This window comes from Ovis aries, chromosome 17 (assembly GCF_016772045.2).
Source record: "Ovis aries strain OAR_USU_Benz2616 breed Rambouillet chromosome 17, ARS-UI_Ramb_v3.0, whole genome shotgun sequence".
Lineage (NCBI taxonomy): Eukaryota > Metazoa > Chordata > Mammalia > Artiodactyla > Bovidae > Ovis > Ovis aries.
Genome location: NC_056070.1, coordinates 69,698,872 through 69,720,209, shown reverse-complemented (window position 1 = coordinate 69,720,209; position 21,338 = coordinate 69,698,872). Strand labels below are relative to the sequence as shown.

Sequence of the window (21,338 nt, the reverse complement as noted above, 5' to 3'; positions counted from 1 at the left end):
TTCCAGCACCACTTGTTGAGGAGACTGTGTTTTCTCCATTGTATATTTTTGCCTCCTTTGTCAAAGATAAGGTGTCCATAGGTGCGTGGATTTATCTCGACTTTCTGTTTTGTTCCACTGGTCTATATTTCTGTCTTTGTGCCAGTACCATACTGTCCTGATGACTGTAGCTTTGTAGTATAGTCTGAAGTCAGGAAGGTTGATTCCTCCAGTTCCGTTCATCTTTTTCAAGATACTTTGGCTATTTGAGGTCTTTTGTGTTTCCATACAAATTGTGAAATTATTTCTTGCAGTTCTGTGAAAAATGCCATTGCTAGTTTGATAGAGATTGCATTGAATGTATAGATTTTAGGTAGTATACTTATTTTCACTGTGTTGATTCTTCCAATCCACAAACATGATGTATTTCTCCATATATTTGTGTCATTTTTTTATTTCTTTCATCAGTGTTTTATAGTTTTCTACATACAGGTCTTTTGTTTCTTTAGGTAAATTTATTCCTGAGTATTTTATTCTTTCCATTGCAGTGGTGAATGGGATTGTTTCCTTAATTTCTCTTTCTGATTTTTTATTGTTAGTGTATAGGAATGCAAGGAACTTCTGTGTGTTAATTTTATATCCTGCAACTTTACCATATTCATTGTTATTCCACCTTATCTACATTTCTTTTTCCTCTTCTTTCCTTTTGATTAACTGAAATTTTCTTCCCCACATACAGTGTTCTTCCTGTATTTTAGAAATGTAATATTCCTATTTTTGTATATGTTTTACATAGTACTAAACTCATCAAAGTCTAACTGTATAAGCCATTTTATATAGATTCAATAAGATATTTTGCTAATGTCTTTATTTTCCTTTGGTTCCTGAAATGTATTTCCACTGGGAATACTAACATTTTCTCCGCTACTTTGGAGCAGTCACTTCATTGTTTTCTGGCTCTCTTTGGTGGTCAGAGGAAGTAAACTCTGATCAGTGGTCGTTCAGGGTGTCCCCCACCCAAATTTGGGTCCTTTTAAAATCTTGTTTTAAAGGTTTTGCAATTTATAGATATATATAATATTTTATATTACGTATATATTAATATATAATAGCTGTGGATGTCTTTGTGTTTATTCTGACTGGGACCTGTTGGAATTGACTCTCTGTGTTGTATATTGGTGTTTCTTGTTAAAGAGCTGATCTTTCTGGTCATTAGCAGAGTGCTTCCGCTCCATTTTGATCAGACACACATGGTGCCTTTCCTCTTTATCCTCCAGGTCTCATGCTTTTCACCTCCTTGTGCATCTGTGTTGTTTTCTGGACACTTTGCACAGATCACACTTCCGTGTCATTAATATTCTGTGTGTAGTCTGCTATAAAAGTATTCATTATTTTTAGTAATTTTTAATAACTTTTGTAAGTTCTTTAGTATTTTTGAATGCTTTTAACTTCATTGTCAAGCCACCTGTTTATAGAAACACATTAAACATGTTATTGTGTCTCGTTAATTTCACTATCTGGAGTTGTTTTGTTATTTCTGATTCTGCTGTTATTTTTGTAGGCCATTGCTTATACCTGTTTGTGGTTGTATTTCCTTGTGTGTTTGGAGCTGTTAATACTGTGAGCTGCTCATTTGCCTTGCAGTTTTACATCTGGGGTTCCATGAGGCCTGGAATGGAGGAGAGAGCCTCTCGAGAGGATTTGCTTCTCTCGTGTGACTGAGGACATTGCCAGTTTGGGAGCATGCCGTATTCTCTACTGGAAGTTTTCCTGGCTCATCCTGATACCATTTGGGCTGTGAAGCCAAGTGAGAGTCTACTCCTGATTATACATCCTTAGATTCTTTTTCCTGCTTTGCTTACGACTAACCTTTAAGACAAGCAATTTTCCTTGCTTTTGTAGAAATTATTGATTCCCCATCATATTGAAGGTATAGCCCTGTGGAGGCCAAGCTTTAGGAAGAATATCTCCTACCGGATGCCCTGTATCAGGCGGGTCATTTGAGGCAGTGAAAACTTAGGCTCAGTGGCGTCAGTAAATGGCTGTGAGAAGCAGGCTTTAGAGCTCTGATCTCCCCGGGTTTCCACACCCACTTAGTTCTTGGCCTGAGGATTCCTTATACTTCTTTCAGCTCATGGATACCTTTAAGGTGTTTTAGAATTTTACCCTACATGTCTAGTTTTCCACAGAAGATTATCCAGGCACCTAGTCTAATTTCTGTGTAAAACCAGCTTGGGCCTATGCTTCCCAGTTTGGAGTGTCCGTTTTCTGTACGTAGCTAGCTTTTGTGCATGTTGGAGAAGGAGGTGGCAGCCCATCCGGGTCTCTTGCCTGCAGAATCCCGTAGACAGAGGAGCCTGGTGGGCTGCAGTCCACGGGGCCTCGAGTCGGATGTGGCTGAGCGGCTGAACCGCCGCCACCAGCTCTTATGTGCTGCTGGCATATTTGGACATACGAAGATTCTGTTCTTCGAGTCTCTTCCCTCCCCTAGCAGATCCTCCTCCCCTGCCTCCTGGTCAGGCCATCCCGGGGCTGTCTCACCCCTGCCCTTCTCTCCAGGGAGAGCTGCCCTTCCAGCAGCTTGGCCAGGACTCCCTGGTGCCTGCCTCCCACAGATGGAAAGGAGGGTGCTCTGTGTGGTTGCCAGTCTTGGATCCCACAGCACTAGGGGGCTGTGACAGATGGGTGGTGCCTGGTCCTCACCCTTGTGGTGCCCTGCCTGACTGCCTCGCACCTGGAAGTGCCGTCAGTGGGAGCACCACCCACTGGGCCCGACCAGCCACCCTTGGATGGGTCCCAAGAGCTAGTGATCCAAGTTGCTTGGCAACCTGGGGCAACAGAGTGTCTCAGGTAGTGGTTGTTGAGCAGCCCTAGAACTCACCAGGACCAGTGTTCCCGTGGAGAGCGGTGAGAGCCTTGCCTGGGCCCTGGGCCAAACAGTGACCCTGCCAGGTGCCGCACCAGTCCTCTGCAGCTTCTTCCCCAGGCCTTGTCCCACCAGCTCTTCTGCCCCCTCGCCCCATCCGGACCAGCCTCCCACCGCCTGGTGCTGGCACCAAGCAGCATAGAGCCCCGCTCCTCCCCTGTGCCCCTGTGGGCGCTGCCTGCTCCCCTGTGGCGGCCGCGCTCCACCCAGTCACGGACAGACGCAGGGACAGGGCCGCGGGAAACTCCAGATCCAAGGCTTCTTTATTACTGGTCAGAAGGTGCTCGCTCACAAACAGTTCCGAGAAGAGGAACACTGAACAGCTCTGCCACAGTCTGTGCCTGCCCTCCAGTGGGTACCCTAAGGCCTTTCATACGTTGGTGTTTTCACTCTGTATTTTTATAAAAACAGAACCAGTCCTGGAGTAGAAAGTAAAACCCTGTGATGACTTTTTAGGACCAAACCGAAGTGTGACAGGTTGGAATCGGAGTTCTGAGGGGCTGGGAAAGGGCCGCCGTGGTCCAGTCCCCCTGCCCAGTGGTTGGTAGAAGCCGCTGGAAGGGGGCTTGAGGAGAGGGTAGGGCATAGCTGACAGGAAGGCCAAACTCAGACAGGAGCACCCTGTCTTCATCATTTTTTCACTTATACATACCATAGAAATTTAAGCAAAATAGCTATTTTATATATATTTATACCTCATACATATAAATCAGGCAAGTAAAGAGCTCAGGGGCGCTGAGATGGGGTACCCTGGAGGCGGGACGCTGGGTTCTCGGGTGCCCCGGCCACCAGCCCAGGCCGGGCGGAGGCTCAGTTCTTATTGCTGATGCGGGCGTGGTTCTGCGGCGGAAGCGCCTCCGGGCGCGGAGCAGCCCAGGTGCCCGGGCTCCACAGCGGCCCCTGAGGGCCCCTCCGCAGCCGTAGGTGCGGCTGCAGCCCCAGAGACTCTGCTCTCCTGGCTCCTTCCTCTGGGGGTCCTGGGCTTCCGGCGGGCCGGCAGCTCAGACACAGCCAGCCTTGCTAATTGAGCTGCACAGCGCTCCCGACTCAAAAGGGTCTGGCTGGCTTCCTGATGTCTTAAAGAGAAGGGGCTCTTGCCAGGACACTTGTGTGGCAAGAAAGCACACTTAGGAAGTGGTCCGCTAAGTGCTGTACTAAAAATATTTACTGAACATCTTGGCTGAAAAGAAATGGGAGATAACTTTTTCCTAAAAAACTGGGAAGTGGCTCCCTGGGAGGGGCCGGTTCCTCCCTGGGGGGGCTGGTGACTGAGGCAGCCCAGGGCCTGGACCGGCCTGCCTGAGTTGCGGGAGCTGGAGCTGGGGGCCCCAGGGGGCCCGAGTCCATGGTGAAGGCGGGTGGGAGACCCGGGGCACCTGGGGGCTTGAGAGAACCCGGGTCAGCACGTCCTCCTTCCAAGGTGAGAACCCCAAAAAGTGTTATTAAGAACAGAAGGGAACGGTGGGAGGGGAGGGCCAGGGAGCACTGAACTGAGCGGTGCGACCGGAGGCGGGGCGGCGCTCAGAAGATGTTGGGGCACATGTGCCAGTCCTGCCTCTCCTTGGCCTCCCAGTAGCCCCCCTTGTACACGCAGGCCATCTCCCCGGTCAGCGGGTCCAGCTTCTTCTCGAACCACAGCGGCACGTACACTTCGGCCTCCTTCTCTGTTGGGCGGCACGGCGGGCGCGGGCGTGGGCGGCCTGCCTCCGAGGCTGCACCCGGAAAGCTGCTCCCCGGCCCCCGCCCCGCTGCCAGATGCCCCCAGCTCCTCCCAGCCCCTGGGAGGCCCTCTCCCGCCCGCCCCTCGCCCCGCGGCTCACCTTCGTCCACCCCGCAGCCCCGGGAGCAGGCCTCCAGCCGCCGGCGCCGGTTGACGCGCTGCTTCTCCTCCAGCCGCTGCTTCTCCGTGTTGGCCTCGTCCCAGTGGCCCTTCTCCATGAGCCGCTGGTCCGGCCGCAGGCGGCTGTCCGTGGGCGCCACCCCCTCCTCGTTCTCATTGAGCGTCAGGGCCAGTTCGGAGAAGTAGTACATGTTCTCCGCGTTGTCCCTGCGGGGTCCCGTGGGATGAGCGGTCGGGACACACTCGGCCCCTCTGCTTCCCCTCCTGCGTGTCCACCCGCTGAACCCCCAAACCCAGCCTGGCGCCCGCCTCACCCTTCCCTCCCTGCATCTTGCAGGCTCCACCGACCTGCATCTGTTTTGCTCCCTTATACTTCTCTGGGAACTTGCCCATTTCCTCCAATTTTTCATGTTCTCTGCCTGAAGTGTTTCATAATGTCACTCTTCCTTTAATGTGTGTGTGAAAGCCCATCTTGTGCTGCTTTTTTGAAGCCTTAAGCGGCGCGTACTGCTGCCTTTTTGGACCTCAGGCAAACACCTGAGGATTAGTCCTGACACTTGGTACGTTGGCCTTTACAGGGCCTGCTTGTATTAATGCAGCCTTCCCACCTAACCAAAAGGTAGAATCCTGACAAAATCTACATGTAACCACAAGGAAAACTCACGGATCCACTCCCTTCCCAGGTGGCTCCTGGCGGGGCTCCTGGGTTCATCAGCCCTTTGCTTTCCTTTCAGTACAATTTCACTGCATCTTTGTGTAGTCTTGAGTGTGTATATGTGTCTCTGTGTATTTTAGATACTTGCTTTTCAGTATAAAAAGAATGTCATGATACATATAACCTTCTGGGACTTGCTTTTTTAGACTTGATGTTATATTACCGAGACGCCTCTATATCGTGTGCCGCTGTCCATGTGTTTCATCTGCTGTGAATCCTGCACTGTGTGAATGTACTAGTGATTCATCCTGTACGTTGGGGTTGTTTCCGTTGTTTCCTAGTTTTTGCTTTGGAGTGATCTTATGCATGTTTCTTGTTACACGCTTAGAGGAATTCTCTGGAGTACCTAAAAGTGGGATTTCTGGGCTGCAGAGTGCGTGATGCCCTTCTTCAGGAGGTAACAGTGTGGCCCTACCAGCTCGCGTTCCCACCAGTGATGTATAAGAGATACTGTGGATCTGTATCTTCAGCACTTGATATTACCAGACTTTTCATTTTTTCAAATCAGATGATGGTAAAACTGCGTATCCCATGCGGTTCTGATCTGCATTTCCCTGATGAGTAACGATGTTGCTAATTTTCATATGATGACTGGCCATGTTGCTTTTTCTGTGAAATTCGTGTTAATGACCCTTGCACCTTCCTTGCACATTTTTTTTGCTTTATTAGTTAGAAGTTTTAAACCTTTTCTGTATCCATCTGCATTTGGCTGTGCTGGGTCTCGGTTTCTGCATGGGCTTTTCCCTAGGTGCGGTGAGCAGGGGCCACTCTCCAGGCGCAGTGCGGGCTCCTCACTGCGGCGGTTTCTCTTGCTGTGGAGCGCAGTCTCCAGGGCACGTGGGCTTCAGCGGCTGCAGTCCCTGGGCACTGGAGTACTGGCTCAGGAGTTGTTGCGCACAGACTTAGTTGCCGCGTGGCATGTGGGATCTTCCCGGACCAGGGATTGAACCCATGCCTCCTGCATTGGCAGGAGGATTCTTTACCACTGACTCACCAAGGAAGCCCTAGGTAGATCTTTATGTATTCTTTTTTAAATTATTGTTTTTAATTGTAGTAGAACATGTACGTATTCTTAATACTAATTGTCAGATGTAAATATTGTGATTACTTTCTCCAAGTTTATTTATTGTCCTTTCACTTTCTTTGAATCACTTTTTAATGAGCAAAATGTCTTTTAATGAACAAAAGTTTAATTGAATACATCAGTGTTTTTGTCTCACTTAATAGGTAATTCCTTAAGTTTTAGAAGATACTCATCTATATTTTCTACTTAAGAGTGTAACTTATTGTTTAACAGTAAGTCAGACTTAATACTTATTCGAAGTCCTTTATTTGGAGTTGATTTTTGTTAGAATGTGAGGGAGAGTCACTTAACCTTCTTCTATATGGATAACCATTTTCCCTAGATCCCTTTAGTGAATGGTGCCATCTTTGTTATGTAGCAAAGATATATGCACATCCAGGCTGCTGTTTCCAGGCTCACTATTCTGTTAAACTGCAGCTTCAGAATAAGTCCTGGGGTCTAGTAGGGCAAGTCCTCTTTTTTCTGTTCTTCTTTAGAAATATCCTGGCCCTTTATTCTTTAATATAAATTTGAAAATCCTAATATCACGTTCCATGAATAGTTCAGTATTGGGATTTTGCTTGATTTGCTGACTCTGTGTGTATGCTGAGTCACTCACGGCGTGTCCGACTCTGTGATGGCGTGGACTGTAGCCCACTAGGCTTCTCTGTCCGTGGGATTCTCCGGGCGAGGATAGTGCAGTGGCCATGCCCTCCTCCAGGGGATCTTCCCAACTCAGGGATTAAAACCCATGCCTCTTATGTCTCCTGCATTGGCAAGTGGGTTCCTTACCACTGAGCCACCGGGAAAATCACTATTGGGATTTTGTTTGATTGACTGACTCTTTAGATCATGATACTTTTATAAATATTTAGTCTTTCTACCCATGACCATGGTATCTTTCCCCATTCATTAAGCTCTCCCTTGATATCTCAGCAGAGTTCTATGCTTTTCTCTGTGGAGGTCTTGCATATATTGTAAGGTTCACTGCCTGGTCCTTGATGTTCTCTGATGTGATAATTGGTGTCGTCTCTTAAACTGTACCTTCTGGTGATCTTAGTGTGTAGAAAGGCAACTGACTTCTGCAGGTTAGTCTTAGGCTGAGTCACATAAGATACTTTTTCTGTATCTCTTTAGATCTGTTAATGGAACAAATTGATTGATGGATTTTCTGGTATAAAATCCTCCTTGTGTATGCAGGATAAACTCAAAATATGATTGAAGAACATTTTTGTTTTGTTTTTTTAGTACTGTTGCATTTTCTGGTGTGCCATTTTGGGATTGTGCTTATCACCCATGAGTGGGTTTACTGTTCTGTGTTCCTGCTGATTTGCTTTGTTTATCCTAATTTGGTGCCAGTTATCTTATATTTGCTTCACAGTATAATATTTTTCCTTTTTTCTATGGTCTGGAAGATAAAATTGGGATACTTATTTATTTCTTAAAAACTTGGTAGAATTCACCTATAAAATGACTTGGGCTTTGTTAACCATTGCTTCACTATCGTTAATTATAGGACTATTCATGCTTTTTTATTTCTAGACTCAGTTCTACCAAAAAAAAAATTGTTTTTAGAAAAAATATGTTTTTCTAAAAATGTGTCTTTCCACTCTGAATTTTAATGATCTGTTTATACTTTAAACATCATAATAAACATAATGAAAACATCAATAATACGTATTTCTATATTCTCTTGATCAGTCTTGCCAGTAGTTTTCTGTTTATTTTTTCCCTCAAAGATCTACTTCTTACTTTTTAAACTTTATTTTACTTCTACTTTTTAACTGTATTTTCTTTTTTCTTTCAGTTTGAATGTTGAACTTTCCCTAATTTCTTAGAATGAAAAAGACTATTTATAAGCTTATATACCTATTTTAAGGCAAAAATTTCCTTTGAAGCATTGCCGTTAGTACATCCAGCCAGTTTTTTTTTTTTTTTCCCCCCTCAGAAGCATTTAAAACTTCCCATTCTAATGTATTATTTTCCCCATGAGTTGCTTAGCAACTTGAGTTTTTTCCCGGCTCTGTGGGGACTTTCTGCTGCGTCGCGGTCGCTCTGGTCCGCCTCGCATGGGCTGGTCCGCGGGCCGCCCTCTGCCGCATCGCGTGTAACTTCAGTCCGCCTCGCATGGGCTGCTCCGCGCCGCCCCCTGTGCTGAGGCTCTCCTTTGGGTTCAGTGCGCAGCTGAGTTCCACATATGCCCTGTGTATGTTCGGGAAGAAGCGTGATGTCTGTTGCAGCCATGAAAGTGAGGTGAAGTCGCTCAGTCGTGTCCGACTCTTTGCAACCCTGTGGACTGTAGCCCACAGGCTCCTCCGTCCGTGGGATACTCCAGGCAAGAGTGCTGGAGTGGGTTGCCATTTCCTCCTCCAGGGGATCTTCCCGACCCAGGGATCGAACCCAGGTCTCCCACATTGCAGGCAGATGCATTCACCTCTGACCCACCAGGGATTACTGAGCCTACACCTGTGCCAGGCCCTGCAGCCCTAACTGTATGTATATCCGGTGGCTTTTTGCTCTCCGTTTTGCTGGGCTGTGTTTCCCCATTTAACTCTCAACGAGAGAGAGGAGTGTCCTGAAACCTGTCTTCCATTGTGGGGGTTCACCCATTTCTCCCTTCACTGTCTGCATGCGCTTCGCGTATTTTTGAGGCCCTTGCTCTGCGCGCATAATGCTGGTACAATGCGTACTGTTGATATCTTCCCAAAGCACCCAGCCTTTATCATGTAGCAACTCTTCCATTCCTGATAATGCTTTTGCCTGTTTTTGCCTGATAACAACATGGCTGTTATAGTTTTTTTGGTTAGTGTTTTCACGATATATTTATCTTTTACTTTCAATCTTTGCCCATCTTTGTACTTTGGATATTTCTTAGAAGGTGCATGCATCTGGATTTTTAAAAATTCAGTCAGTGTTTTGCTTTGTAACTAGTGTTTCATCTATATATTATGCTTTCTGTGTTAGCTATTTTTATTTGCCTTTCTTTTTAAAAAAATATTTTAAGTGATTTAAAAATCTTCTATCCGTCTCCGCCTTCACATCCCTTGGTGTCCTTTGTCTCTCTAGACCCCATTGTGTGTTCACATCATCTACAGTCTTTAATTATGGATTATTGTGGGAATATTTGCTCTTTTTTTCTTTGGTCTTAGTGATTACTTTAAAAAAAACCATTCACACAATCTTTTATTTTATGTAATGTTCTGTAGCACCTTCTGGGTTTTTCCCTTCCCTTTTAAAGTTATGTCCAATACTGTTTTCTTTGTGGATTTTTGTGTCCCAGGCCTTTTGGGGCTGTTCACCTGAGATTTTTTCTTTTTGTAATCACAGCCTCATATTTGAATGATAGCTCAACTGGACAGAAACTTTGACCTTCTAATTTCATTCCCTTCATTACTTTGAAAATATTACCCCAACATTGGCTGTTAAAAAAATCTGATGTCAATTCGATTTTTCTTTCTTTACTGAGATCTTCTCTGTTGGGAAGCTATTAGAATTTTCTCCTTGGTATTCTTAGTTTTAAGTATAGTATGAACTAGGCAGACGTTTTTCTGTATTTTTTGTGTCTGAGACTCTAACGGGCCCTTTAACCCCAGGTCTTTCATGTCTTCACTTTTATACGGGGAAATGTATCTCCATTGTTCCTTCTAACTGTTTCTCGCTCCTTTCTGTTCTTCTTTCTTTTCCTTTCCTTCTGGGACTCCAGGTAAGCATTGATTTCATGGCTAATCTAGAAAGTTCAGCACGCCTAGTAGACACAGTCTGAAGCCACTGTGCATCTTGGACCTCCCCTCGGGCAGCAGAAAGGCCTTTGAGAATTTTCCTTCCAGCTAATCCCTTTCTGGCCTTCCCTGGTGGCTTAGAGGGTGAAGAATTCACCTGCACTGCGGGAGACCTGGGTTTGATCCCTAGGTTGGGAAGACCCCCTGGAGAAGGGAATCAGCTATCCGCTCCAGTGTTCTGTGCTGGAGAATCTCATGGACTGAGGAGCGCAGTTGTATTTAATGTCTAGATTTCGAACTTCATAAGAGGCCCTTATCTCTCCACTGTTCGTGCAGGTTTGGTTCCTCACTTCACACGTCTTGGTTTTTCCATCTGGGAGCTCTGTCTTTAGTGCAGGTCTGCTGATGGCAGAAGGAGTTGTTTGAAAATGCCTGTTTCACCTTCAGTCTGTGAAGATGTTCTTGCCAGGTGTGCAGCTAATTCGAAGCTGGCAGTGAGTCTTTCTGCACATGGAAGGTTTCATTTGACTTTTTTCAAGCTTGTGTGACATTGCCAATGAGGAGATGTCTGTCTGTCTGCTGTTCCTTGGAAAATAAAGTCTTTCAGAAATCTAGCTACTTAATATTTTCTCTGAGGTAGTTTTACCATTTCATTGTACAGATTTAGATGTGGGAAATTCTCTGCTGCTCTCCCCTCTGCTGGTCTCTTTCTTCTGGACCCTGACCTGCCTGCTGGACCCTGCTCTCAAACTCGACGTGCACTGCCCATCCCCACTGCATCCGGCAGGCATCCACGCTGGGTCCCCGGGTGGCCAGCCTTCTCTCTCTAGCTTCTTGTCTTTTTCAGGGTTTGTCTCTTTATCTGAAGATTTTGGTTGTTTCTTCTGACCTGTAGCCAGTCAGTGGGGTCGCTCTGTTAACCCTTTCTGTGGAGTTCTCAGTCTCAGTCACTTCATTTTTCTTTTGTAGAATTTGCTTCCTTTCCTTTGGTCAGCTGCGCCACTGTTTACAGCCTCCTGTTTGCTGCGCTTCCTGTTGCCTTTGTGTTCCTGCCGTGGCCCGTGGGGCCTGCCCAAGTCTCTGTGAAGGACTGGGCACTGCCCGTCACACTGTGCCATGCGGGACTCCAGCTGGGCGTCTGCCCCTTCCACGGGGACAGAGCACGCTTCCCGCCTGGCTGGGCGGTCGCCTCCGCTCGCCCCCGTGCCCCACCCCACCCCGTCCGCTCCTGGCCCCGTGGCCCGCTTGCCCCCATGCCCCCACGCCTGGCCCCGCGGCCCACTCACGGCAGTGGGTGCTTCTTCCACAGCAGCTTGGCCGGCAGCGTCTGGTAGACCGTTTTCTGCTTCCCGTCTGAGCTGGGGCTGCTGGGGCTGCTTTGCACGATCTTGGCGCACTCCATCTGCTCGTCCCAGGAGCCTGACAGCACGTAGTGGGCCTTGCCCTGGCTGTCACTCACCACTCCTGTCACCTGCGGGCGTTGGCAGGGCCGGTGTGGGCACGTGCCCCCCCAGGGTCCCCCCAGACGCAGAGAGGCGGCCGTGCTCACCTTCCGGGCCACCTCTTTGGAGAAATAGCTGTAGGGCAGGAACTTGAGCTGGCACCGGTCCTTTGTCTTGTGGTTCACAATCTCAATGTCCCCTGTCTGGACAGGGAGGGGCGCTCAGTGGCTGCTGCCTGCCCGGGCCAGCGGCCCTCCCTGGGGCACCCCCTGACCTGGTCAATCCAGAGCTTGCCCACGATGATGTTATGCACAGTCGAGGTGCTTTTCCTCCACACGTAGTGATTCCCACTGGCCTGGAACTCTAAGTGGATAGCACCTGGAAGCCGGACACACAGTCAGAGGTCCCAGCCTGCCAAGCTGGGTCCCAGCCAACCTGCCCCACCCACCCATGATCCTGGGGTCCTGAGGACCAGAAGAAGCATTTGTAGAGACTGGGGACAGGGGATAGGCCAGGGGGAATCCAGGAGGCCTCTGGGGGGACTCGCATTACCCTCGGAGGCCCCAAGCTGGCTTCGGGGTCGGCAGGCCCTCCCCCTCGCCCAGCGCGTCTTTCTGCCCCTGCTCACCTAGCGGCATGATGGAGAGGTATTTCCCCCGGAACTTGCTGGCAATGGTGATCTCCTGCCAGAGGCTCCAGCCATGCTTGGAGAACACGTAGTGCGCAGCAGACGGCGGGTGGTGGCTCACCTGAGACCAGGCCCACGGGTCGCGAGTGTCTGTGGACACGGCCCAGGCCCCTCCCCAACCAGCTGGGGACAGATGCACGGGGGCCCCTGGATCCCCCAGAAAGGAGAGCCACACAGCAAGGGCGTGGTGGTGGGAGCAGCCTGGTTGGGGGAGGCAGGCCGGGCGCCCCACCACTGCAGGCCTGAGCCAGGGGCCCAGGGGTCTCCACGCCTGGCTTGGGCTGTGGGGCGGGGTGGCAGCGGGGTGAACAAGTGAGCGTGGTGGGCTCTGGGGGGCCTTCGGGCCACTCTCTGGTCACGCTGCGTGTGTCTGCAGAGGCGTCATCTGCTGTGCTGTGCTGCACCGAGGAGGCCCGGACCAGGAGTCCCCCGGCCAGCCCGCTCCTGCCCCAGCCGACAGCGGCGCCGCCTGCTTGGCCCTCCGGGCACCTCCGCCCCCACCCCCCCACACCGGGCTCCCCGACTGTGTCTCTCTGAGGACACCGCATCCACCGCATCAGCGTTCCCGCACCTGGCCCTTCTCGTCTGTGGCTCCCGGTCACAGAGCTGGGGTGAAGCCCCTCCTGTCTTGCGGCCACCTGGAGCGGCGGCTGTGGGCTCAGCCCTCCCCCAGAGGCTCCTGACACTCCCCACAGCGGCACCCCCAGTGCCCCCACAGCCCAGACCTGCCAGCCGCTCCCGGGTGGCGAGTGAGCCGCCAGGGTCCCCGCTGGAGCCCACCCCCACAAACTCAGGGCGTGACCCTGCGCCCTGGAGCTCTGCGCGGCCACCTCCTCGGACAGATGACCCCGTCCGTCCAGCGCTCACACCAAATGCCTGGCTCCTCTTCTCATGCTCCTCCTCTAATCCTTAGCAAATCCTGGCTGTATTTCAAAGCAGCATCGAGTCCGGCCTGCCTCCAGCCCCCCGGTCCACCCTTACACACTGCACTCTCCCCATGGCAGTGGGGGGCTCCCCATAAAACGGCCTCCTCTACCTCCAGTGACTCCTCCATAAACAGAAAAGCCGGAGGCCTCCTGCTGCCCGCCCCCTTCTCTCTGACCTCAGCGGCTGTCTCTCCTCCACTCTGTCAGCCAAGCTGCTCCCAGACCACCCCTCTTCCTAAAAGAGCCAGAACCATCCATTCACACAGTATCTGTCCCCGTCCCGGCCCACGAGACCCCTCAGCGCGAGCACCTCCTGGTCCATTGTGGGCACGGCTCAGCTCTGTTCCGCTCAGGAGCCCTGGTCATCGCCGCCGCCTTCCCCGGCCCCGCTCCTTACAGCCACCCCTCCTGAAGGTGCCTCTGCTCGACCTCCGACCTCCCCTGGTCCGCCTTCCCACAGCCCCACGCGGCAGGCTGAGCACGCCTTTGAAACCAGCCACTGGGCTGCAGACTGGCGGCGTCCTGACTCATCCCTGGGCCTGCGGCAGCGGCCGACGCTCAGCGGCAGCCCGACCCAGTCTGTCCTGGCTGCCTTGCCCCCCGACACGCAGTACTGCGCCCCTGGAACCGCCCTTCTGCGGACGAGGGTGCCAGAGTGGGGCCTGGGGATCGTTACCCCCAGCCTCCGCCATCGCTCACCGCAGCCCACGGGGCGCAGGCCTTCAGCTCAGTGGAGACCCCAGCAGCTCTAGCCCCCCAGCTCCCTGACAGCCCCCTGCAGACGCCCCTGCCCCACTGCTCCGGGGCCTCCTCCCCCCAGCGCTCCTCCCACGTGCCCCACCCCAGGGAGCCTGCACCCCACGGGAGACCCAGCCGCCTGACCGGACCTTGGCCTGATGGCCCCGAGGTCAGGCCGTGTCCCGTCTGTCTGACCCTGACCCCCGGCCTGGCTGGAGCGGGCGTGGGCCTTACCTGCTCGCAGAGGGAGCGCAGGCCCATGTCATCGAGACGGTCCAGCTCGAAGGTCTCGCCCAGCATAGGGTTGAAGGGCTTGGCGATGCGGTGCACAGTGGTGGAGTAGGAAGACACGGAGAAGGCGGCCACCAGGCACATCTGCTCCACTGCGCTGCTGCAGCGCGCCGCCGCGTCCAGCAGGCGGTGGTACTCCAGGTCCTCCGTCAGCCGCTGGAGCATGGACAGCGGCTCGTTGAAGTTCACCTGTGGGCAGGCGGGGGGTCGGTCCGGGGTCTGCATGGACCTGGGGCCATCACCGCAGCCTAGCTCTGCTCCCGTCCAGGGACGTCACCGCTCAGACCACCGTCACCGGGAGGCTCCTCTGCCGCCCTGCCTGCCCTCGCCCGCCTCCGTTTTCTCCGGGTCCTCTCCACGGTCCGACCTGCGGCCCTGGCAGAGCTGTGAGGTTTACTTTAGTCTCCCCTCCCAGGATGCAGGCGCCGCGGCAGTGACGCCTAGGAGTCGGGGCGAGCAAGTGAGCGGACGACGTGGGTCCACCTTGTGTTCTGAGCCGTCACACAGCTCTCTGCCCTGGGTCACAGGGCGAAACCAAGTCCGACCTGGAGCCCCGGCTCCCCTCTGTGGGGAGGCCGCTGTGGTCGGCAGCCTGCAGTGACCTCGCTGGGGTGGGGGCCCAGGGCAGCCCGGTTTGGAGAGGGCAGGCCCACTCGGCCCACACCCAGCCCAGCCCTGCTGGGGCAGGGGCAGTCCATGAGCCCCTCGTCTGATCAGCAGAGCCCCTCCCTGGCTCCTTCCCCGAGTCCGAGACCTCTGCCCTGGGGCAACATCAGCAGCGCCGAAGGACACGACTCAGTAATGCGGTACATGCTCGTGTGCCTTTAAAATGACACCAGGGCTGCGTGCACTTCCCTCGGGCCACTGCGCCCCTCCAGGCACAAGCACGGCCCCTCAGGGCCCCTACCGGCATGGGGATCTTGGAGAGCTCCCGGCCGATGCAGTTCTTCATGATGCTCCAGAGATTAAGGCTGTAGTTGGGCTTGTCGGGGATGCGGACACGCCTCTTGACTTTGGGGGGCCCCTGGGGCATAAGCGAGGCGCCATCTAGCACCTGCCAGAGAAGGAGAGCTCACCCGTCAGAGGCCAGCACCGGCTGGCACGTTGCTGCGGGGAGGGGCAGGCTCTGCCTGGGCTGAGATGAAGGCCCCCAGGGTGCAGGGCCCCCCGAGGGGCCTGAGGTCAAAGTGCTGGCCTCCCTGCTCCCCCCCGCCAGGGTCCCCTCACTCACGTTGTCTGCGGTCCATTCCACGGAGCCCGTAGTCCCTGCCTCAGTTTTTCTGTGGGAAACACAAAGGCGGCCAGTTGATTACAAATCCCAAGGCCTCCTGGGGGCCTGACCCCCTTCTATCCAGCCCCCTGGGCAGCCAGAATTTTTAAAACTTTGTTTCAAACATTATTGGGAAAGGAAGATGACTCTGAGTTGGAAATACTCTGCTGAGCCGACCAGAAATTCTCTAAGGGGTAAGAGGACTCCAAACCAGGCCTCTCCCCGGAAGAAGCCAGGACGGAGGTGGTGAGACTCGCTGGTCCACGAAGGCAGAGGAGGAGCGGCCACAGGTTCTCGTGGGCCCCCTTCTGCCTGGCTGGGTTTCGAGGGGCCAGGGACGGCCACCTGGGGTGGGGCAGTGGCACAGGCGTGGGTCTGGGGCTGCCGGGAAGCCAGACGCACCCAGGGACCGGCAGGGAGCCCGTGGTGGGCAGAAGGCCACGGTTCTGTCGGCGTCCCCGGGACATGGAGAGGCAGCTCCTCCCCAGGTCAAGGTCGGGGCCCCCATGCCAACCAGCGCAGCCCCACCGGGTGTCAGGACCTGAGGCGCCCTGGCGAGGCCCGCGCCCTAAGCCCGTGAAGCCTGCGCTCCCGCCCCACGCGCTCCCTGCCCACAGCCCCGCCTCCCTCTGCTCCACCCACGTCCTGCCAGCTCGCCTGGCTGTGTCCTGAGGTCCCGAGACTCAGCAAGGCTGTCAGCTGTCCCGGGTGCTACTACCGTGTGTTTAGACAGAGCCTTTCTGAAAGAGCTGGCTTTTACGAGAAATGAAACAAAAGCTTTGAGGTGGAGAATGAGAGGCTTCCCGTCTGGCTCTGGAATGCTGACACAGAGCGCCCCGGACCCTGTGGCAGGGCCCTGTCTGCCGTTTAAAGTGAAATCCCCGTACAAACGCCACCTGGGTATTTCTGATTTAAGAAAGAGCACAACCTAATATAAGCAAAACCAGCATCTGGAGCAAGACTGAGAAGAAACCCCGAGTGCAAAGAGCCGGAGGCGCGTGGGGGAGGCCAGCCCAGGAGCGGCTGTCCGGGGGCCCACCCGTCCTCGCTGGGCTCGGCAGTCACGGTAATGAAGGACTCGGCGTCTTCCATGGCGTCGAAGTACTCGGTGTCATCGTCCTCACTGTCCTCGGCTTTGCTGGTGAAGAGGCTTCCTAGAGACACACACCCGCGCTGCCTCAGCCGGCAGCCGCAGCCTCCTGCCCTCCCCCCTCCACCGCCCCAGCCCCGGGGAATGCAGAGCCGCCTTGCTCCCTTCCCCAGAACGCGCCTCCCTCTCAGCCTCCTGCCCAGGGAGCCTCCCTCCTTCTGGAAGCTTCCCCCATCTCCCAAAATGCTGGCCAGTGGCCCAGCTTCCCTTTCCCGGGGTGCCTGTGACCTCTGAGCCCCAGGTTAGGTGGGCAGCCACCTGGCACCCAGGAGGCCCAGCCACAGGGCTCATCTTTGGAGCCTGTGCCCGCCATGGGGGTGCAGGGGCACGGGCGGGCACCAGGTGTGGGCAGGAGGGGTGCGTGCCCGGGGGGCCGGGGAAGCCGAGCCGGCTGGCAGAGGGGATGCCGAGGGAGCAGGGCGGGTGGCCGGGCGCCCGCTCACCCTCGCTGAAGCTCTTGCTGGGGCTGGCGGCCCGGCCTGGGGCGCCGCGGAAGGCGCGCTCGAGGCTGTTGTGCTGCCTGGCCAGCTGCTCGATGGTCTCCTCTAGGTGGACGCGCTGTTCCTGCTCATACTGCAGGGCTCGCTGCCATTTCCGGCTGTGCGTCTCCGCTAGTTCCAGGAAGTCCCTGCAGGCCTGGTGGGGGGGATGGCCTGTGAGCAGAGAGGGAGGCCCCGGGGGGCCATCCCCAAAGGGCTCTGAAACACCTTTGCTGCCCCCTGCGCCTGTCATGGGTCAGGAGACCCCAGGTTTCTCAGAGCCAGCCTGGTGTCCGCCCTGGTTGGCAGCCGGCACGCCCGTACACAGGCAGAGGCTTTACTGTCTGAGCCGCCGCGGAAGCCCCCAGTTCCAGCAGAGGAACTGGGACTCAGAATCCTGTACCAGGTTAGCGCACAGTCAGTTACCACAAGTTCCCTTCAGACTTGTGGCCCGCTGTGCCAGCCAGGTTCTGTCCAGCCTGCTGGGTCCACAGGTGGTTCCGGCACCCGCTGAGGAAGCAGGGGATGGTCATTCTGCCCCCATCACCGCAGTGGAGAGGAGGGTCCGGGCCTCTCTTGTCCCTGGAGGGCAGAGTTCCAAGCCGGACACCTCTGGACTTGCCCTTTCTGGACCCCTCTAACGTGGTCAGAAGGGACACTGGCTCCCAGCCCAAGCGGCATTGGTGGTCCCAGGCCGCCACCCTCCACAGCCACTGCGCTCCATGAACATGGCACTTGGCCCCTCCCCTCAGGTTAGAGCCGAGTCCTGCAGGGAGAAAGGCACAGGGGCCACGCACCACGACCTGAAGGGCTGCTGGGAGGAGCCAGGGGGCAACGCGGAGCTCCGGGCCAGGGAGCACTTGACGGACACCCTCTTCATGAAGGTCAGCCCTGAGCACGCACCTGCACCCTGCCCAGGCTCAGCCGGCTCTCCCACCCCACAGGGAGCCGTGCCCCCAGCGGGGGCGGCCTGGCCTGTAGAACGGGCCCTGGCCTGGGGCTCCAGAGGGCCGGCTGCTCAGCTGGCCCTGCACATTGCCCCTTAACAAGCCTTTCCCAGGCACCTTCCCTCCGACACCCCATCTCCTCTCACCACCCTCCTCACCCCTCACAGTGGTTAGGGCTGCCCTCAAAGAAACCAGAAAAGCGTGAGAGATCAGAGTGGGAACACCCAGTTCCTGCATGGGCCACTTGGCTTCTGTGAGTGCACGTCCTGTCCGTGAACCCCAACAGGAACGCCCCGCAGACCCCGCACTCGTGAGCTCCTGTCCCTGCTCACCCGGCAGAGTCCTCGAGGTGGGAGGAGAGACACTGTCCCTATCTGACAAGAGGAAACAGGCTCAGCCCCCAGCAGCTCCCCTGCAAGGCGCTGGGGAGCGAGTGTGTTCAGGGACCCCTGCCCTCCCTGGCAGGTCTGACCCCTGCTCGGCCACACCTAAGCCACTGTAACTCGCTTCTCCAGCGGGGCAGGGATTTGTGACAGGTGTCCCAACATGGGCTGGGGTGGGGGGAGAGACTCGTGGGGAAGGGAAGAAAGCTGCTTATGTGCTCAGCAGGCTCTGGAGGTGAGAGGCTGCAGCCCAGCTCTTGCAGGCCTGGGGCTCAGTGGGCTCTGTAAGGCTCACCCCCTGGACTGGAGCTGCAGCCACGGACTGCTGCATGACCCAGGGGCCCCGAGGTGGGTCTGGGGGCCCCGCTCCAGGCCCAGCCCTCCTGCTCCCGAGTTTGTGACCTGAAGCCAAGCCTGCCACCCTGGGTCCCCCAGTGGCCCCAGCTTCACCCCTGCCCCGCCCCTCTTACAGTAAACCTCAGGGTAGGGGCCCTGCCAGCAGCGCTGACCACCCCTGCAGGGGCTAGACCAGCAGGCACCTCTCTCCTGGGTCTGCCCTGGCAGGTTAAGAGGCAGCAGAGGGGTGGGGTGGGGGGCTGAGCACCCCTCAGAAATGTCCCCCACGCTTACAGGAGCCCCAGCACCCCAGGTCCTTAGCCCAGAGCTCAGCCCATCCTGGGGAGCTGCCAGCCTTCAGCGACCTGAGCGCACGCCACCCCTCCCCTGCTGACCCCAGTGGCCTGCGTGCACGTCATCCCTCCCCTGCTGACCCCAAGCGTGGCCCCAGTGCCCCGTCAGGTTAGTCTGGACTCCGGCCACCTGTTTGCCACCCGAGGAGGAAGCCCAACTGCAGGGTGCAGGTCCACTCTGCTGCTGGTTTGGGCGGCTCTCGGGCCACTGAGCTGGGTGTGTGGTGGTGTCAGAAACTCACCCCAGAGGCCTAGCATTGGCGGGTGGGGTGTGTCCTTGTCTCCTTGGGCCCACTGCTTCAGGGAAGACCCCTGCTGGGAGCTCCTAAGCCCCCAAAACTGAGGCCCAGGGAGGAGGGGCTGCCTAGGTCAAGAAGGGGCGAGCAGGACAGGATGCCGGGCCCCTGACCTGCCCGTCTTGGGTAGGGCGTGAAGGGATCAGGGCTGCCATGTGGGGCACGCGTGACGGGTGTTCACGGGTTTCTGGCTCTTGGGGTCTGTGGGTGCCCTGCCCGGTGGCACGCTGCCTGCCCCATCGGACTGGCCTGGCAGCTCCACAAGGGCCTCTACCTAGCACTGCTGCGTGGCGCCTGCAGCCGTCACTCCCCACCAACCCTGCACAGATCTGCAGTCCACCCCGCGAGTTCTAACATGGGTGGATGCTTTGCTTTTATATAACTCACAGCATTTAAAACAATACTTGTGAAAGAGCCACAGGTCAACCTACATAATTCATACAGACTCAGAACTCCACACGGCCTGGGGTCCCTACCAGCAAAAGCAAGGAGGGGAAGATAACAAGGACCACTGTCCAGCACAGGAAACTCGACTCCGTGTCCTGTGACAACGTGGAAAAGGGTCGGAGAATGAATGGATGAATGAGCCACGTTGCTATACACCTCAGGTTAACAATGCAAATCAGTTTAGAAAAGGGGCTTCTCTGGTGAGAAAAGCCTCTTCTCCAGAGGCTGAAATTTCACCCCCCCAATCCAGGGGCCCCAAGTTTGATCTCTGGTCAGGGGAACAGCTCCTGCATGCTGCAACTCAAGATCCTTTGTGCTGCAGCTAAACCTAGAAGAGCCAAGTAAATCCTTAAAAAATGACAAAGCCAACGAGGGAAAGATGACTGGTCTGAAGCTGAATTAGGCTCCTTTCCTCCTCTTGATGTTCATGAGGCTCTAAATACTCTAGAAACGACCGTTTTCTTGCCCAGCTTCTCTCAAACCTAGTCCTAGACCTCTTCCACACTCATCTGTGGCCCCGTCCTTCCCCACACCCCCTCCCGCGTGGCCCCCGTGTCTTCCTCCCTTTCTCCAGCCCCACCACCCTCTGACGCCCACAGGCTGGGGCAAGGGCTGCTGGCATCCTCACAAGCACTGAGGAACCGTTACAAGTGTGGTGTGGTGCAGGGAGGCCAAGGGACCTGCCCAAGACCGCAGGTTGTGCTTGCAGGACCAGGGTCCGAGTCTCCCTTGTCGAGCTGGGTCCTTACGCCTGTGTGGGCGCCCCCTTGGGCTGGTGTGGCCCCCAGGGCCTCCCTGCAGTGGAGCCGGGCTCCTTGGGACGCTGCCCCGCCTGGGCCTTGAGGTGGAGGCTGTTGCTGACACAGCCAGGGCTGCCCGCCAAAACCCCGGCGGCCCCCCACCTCACCACCTCTGAAGGACAGGCCGACGTGGAGCCAGAGGCACAGGGCTGCCTGGACGCACGCGGCTGGGGTGGGCCATTCCCACCGATGCCAGGGGTCAGGGGCGGGGGTCGTCTACAGGTGATGGGAGCCCGCGCCTTTGCCGCCCCGAGCTGCCTACCTGGCGTCCGTCCCCAGAGGCAGCGGTTTCCCCTGAGGCTGCCGCCCTTCCCCGGGCCCCATCCTGGCTGATGTAGAGGGAGCAGGGGCTGGCCTGGCCCCGCCGCCCAGAATGCTGAGCTCTGCTCGCTAAGCTGGATTAGGCCTGGGGCCCGGCGATGGGCAGGCAGCTGGGGGTGGCGCCTGGAGGGCCTGGCTGGCCCTGGCTGTGAGCACAGTCACCTCTCCTCCCTCCCGAGGCCTTGTGCCCCGCCCTGTACAGGATAGTGCCCTGCGGCCGCAGAGCCCC

The 21,338-nt window shown here is 55.4% G+C and overlaps 1 protein-coding gene across 2 annotated transcripts in view; it reads right to left on the bottom strand.

The window, feature by feature from the left end:
- Positions 1–3,150: 3,150 nt before the first annotated feature.
- Positions 3,151–21,338, bottom strand: part of OSBP2 (oxysterol binding protein 2) — a 120,678-nt gene continuing 102,490 nt past the window's right edge. For both annotated transcript variants that reach the window (XM_027956783.3, XM_027956784.3), the window contains 11 exons: positions 17,191–17,383; positions 16,637–16,751; positions 15,559–15,607; positions 15,235–15,381; positions 14,271–14,516; positions 12,313–12,433; positions 11,959–12,062; positions 11,792–11,887; positions 11,529–11,713; positions 4,726–4,952; positions 3,151–4,569 (listed from right to left, as the gene is read on the bottom strand). In XM_027956783.3, coding sequence (XP_027812584.1) covers positions 4,427–4,569; positions 4,726–4,952; positions 11,529–11,713; positions 11,792–11,887; positions 11,959–12,062; positions 12,313–12,433; positions 14,271–14,516; positions 15,235–15,381; positions 15,559–15,607; positions 16,637–16,751; positions 17,191–17,383 — 1,626 coding nt within the window. In that variant the 3' untranslated portion in view covers positions 3,151–4,426. The remainder of the gene's footprint in view (positions 4,570–4,725; positions 4,953–11,528; positions 11,714–11,791; positions 11,888–11,958; positions 12,063–12,312; positions 12,434–14,270; positions 14,517–15,234; positions 15,382–15,558; positions 15,608–16,636; positions 16,752–17,190; positions 17,384–21,338) is intronic.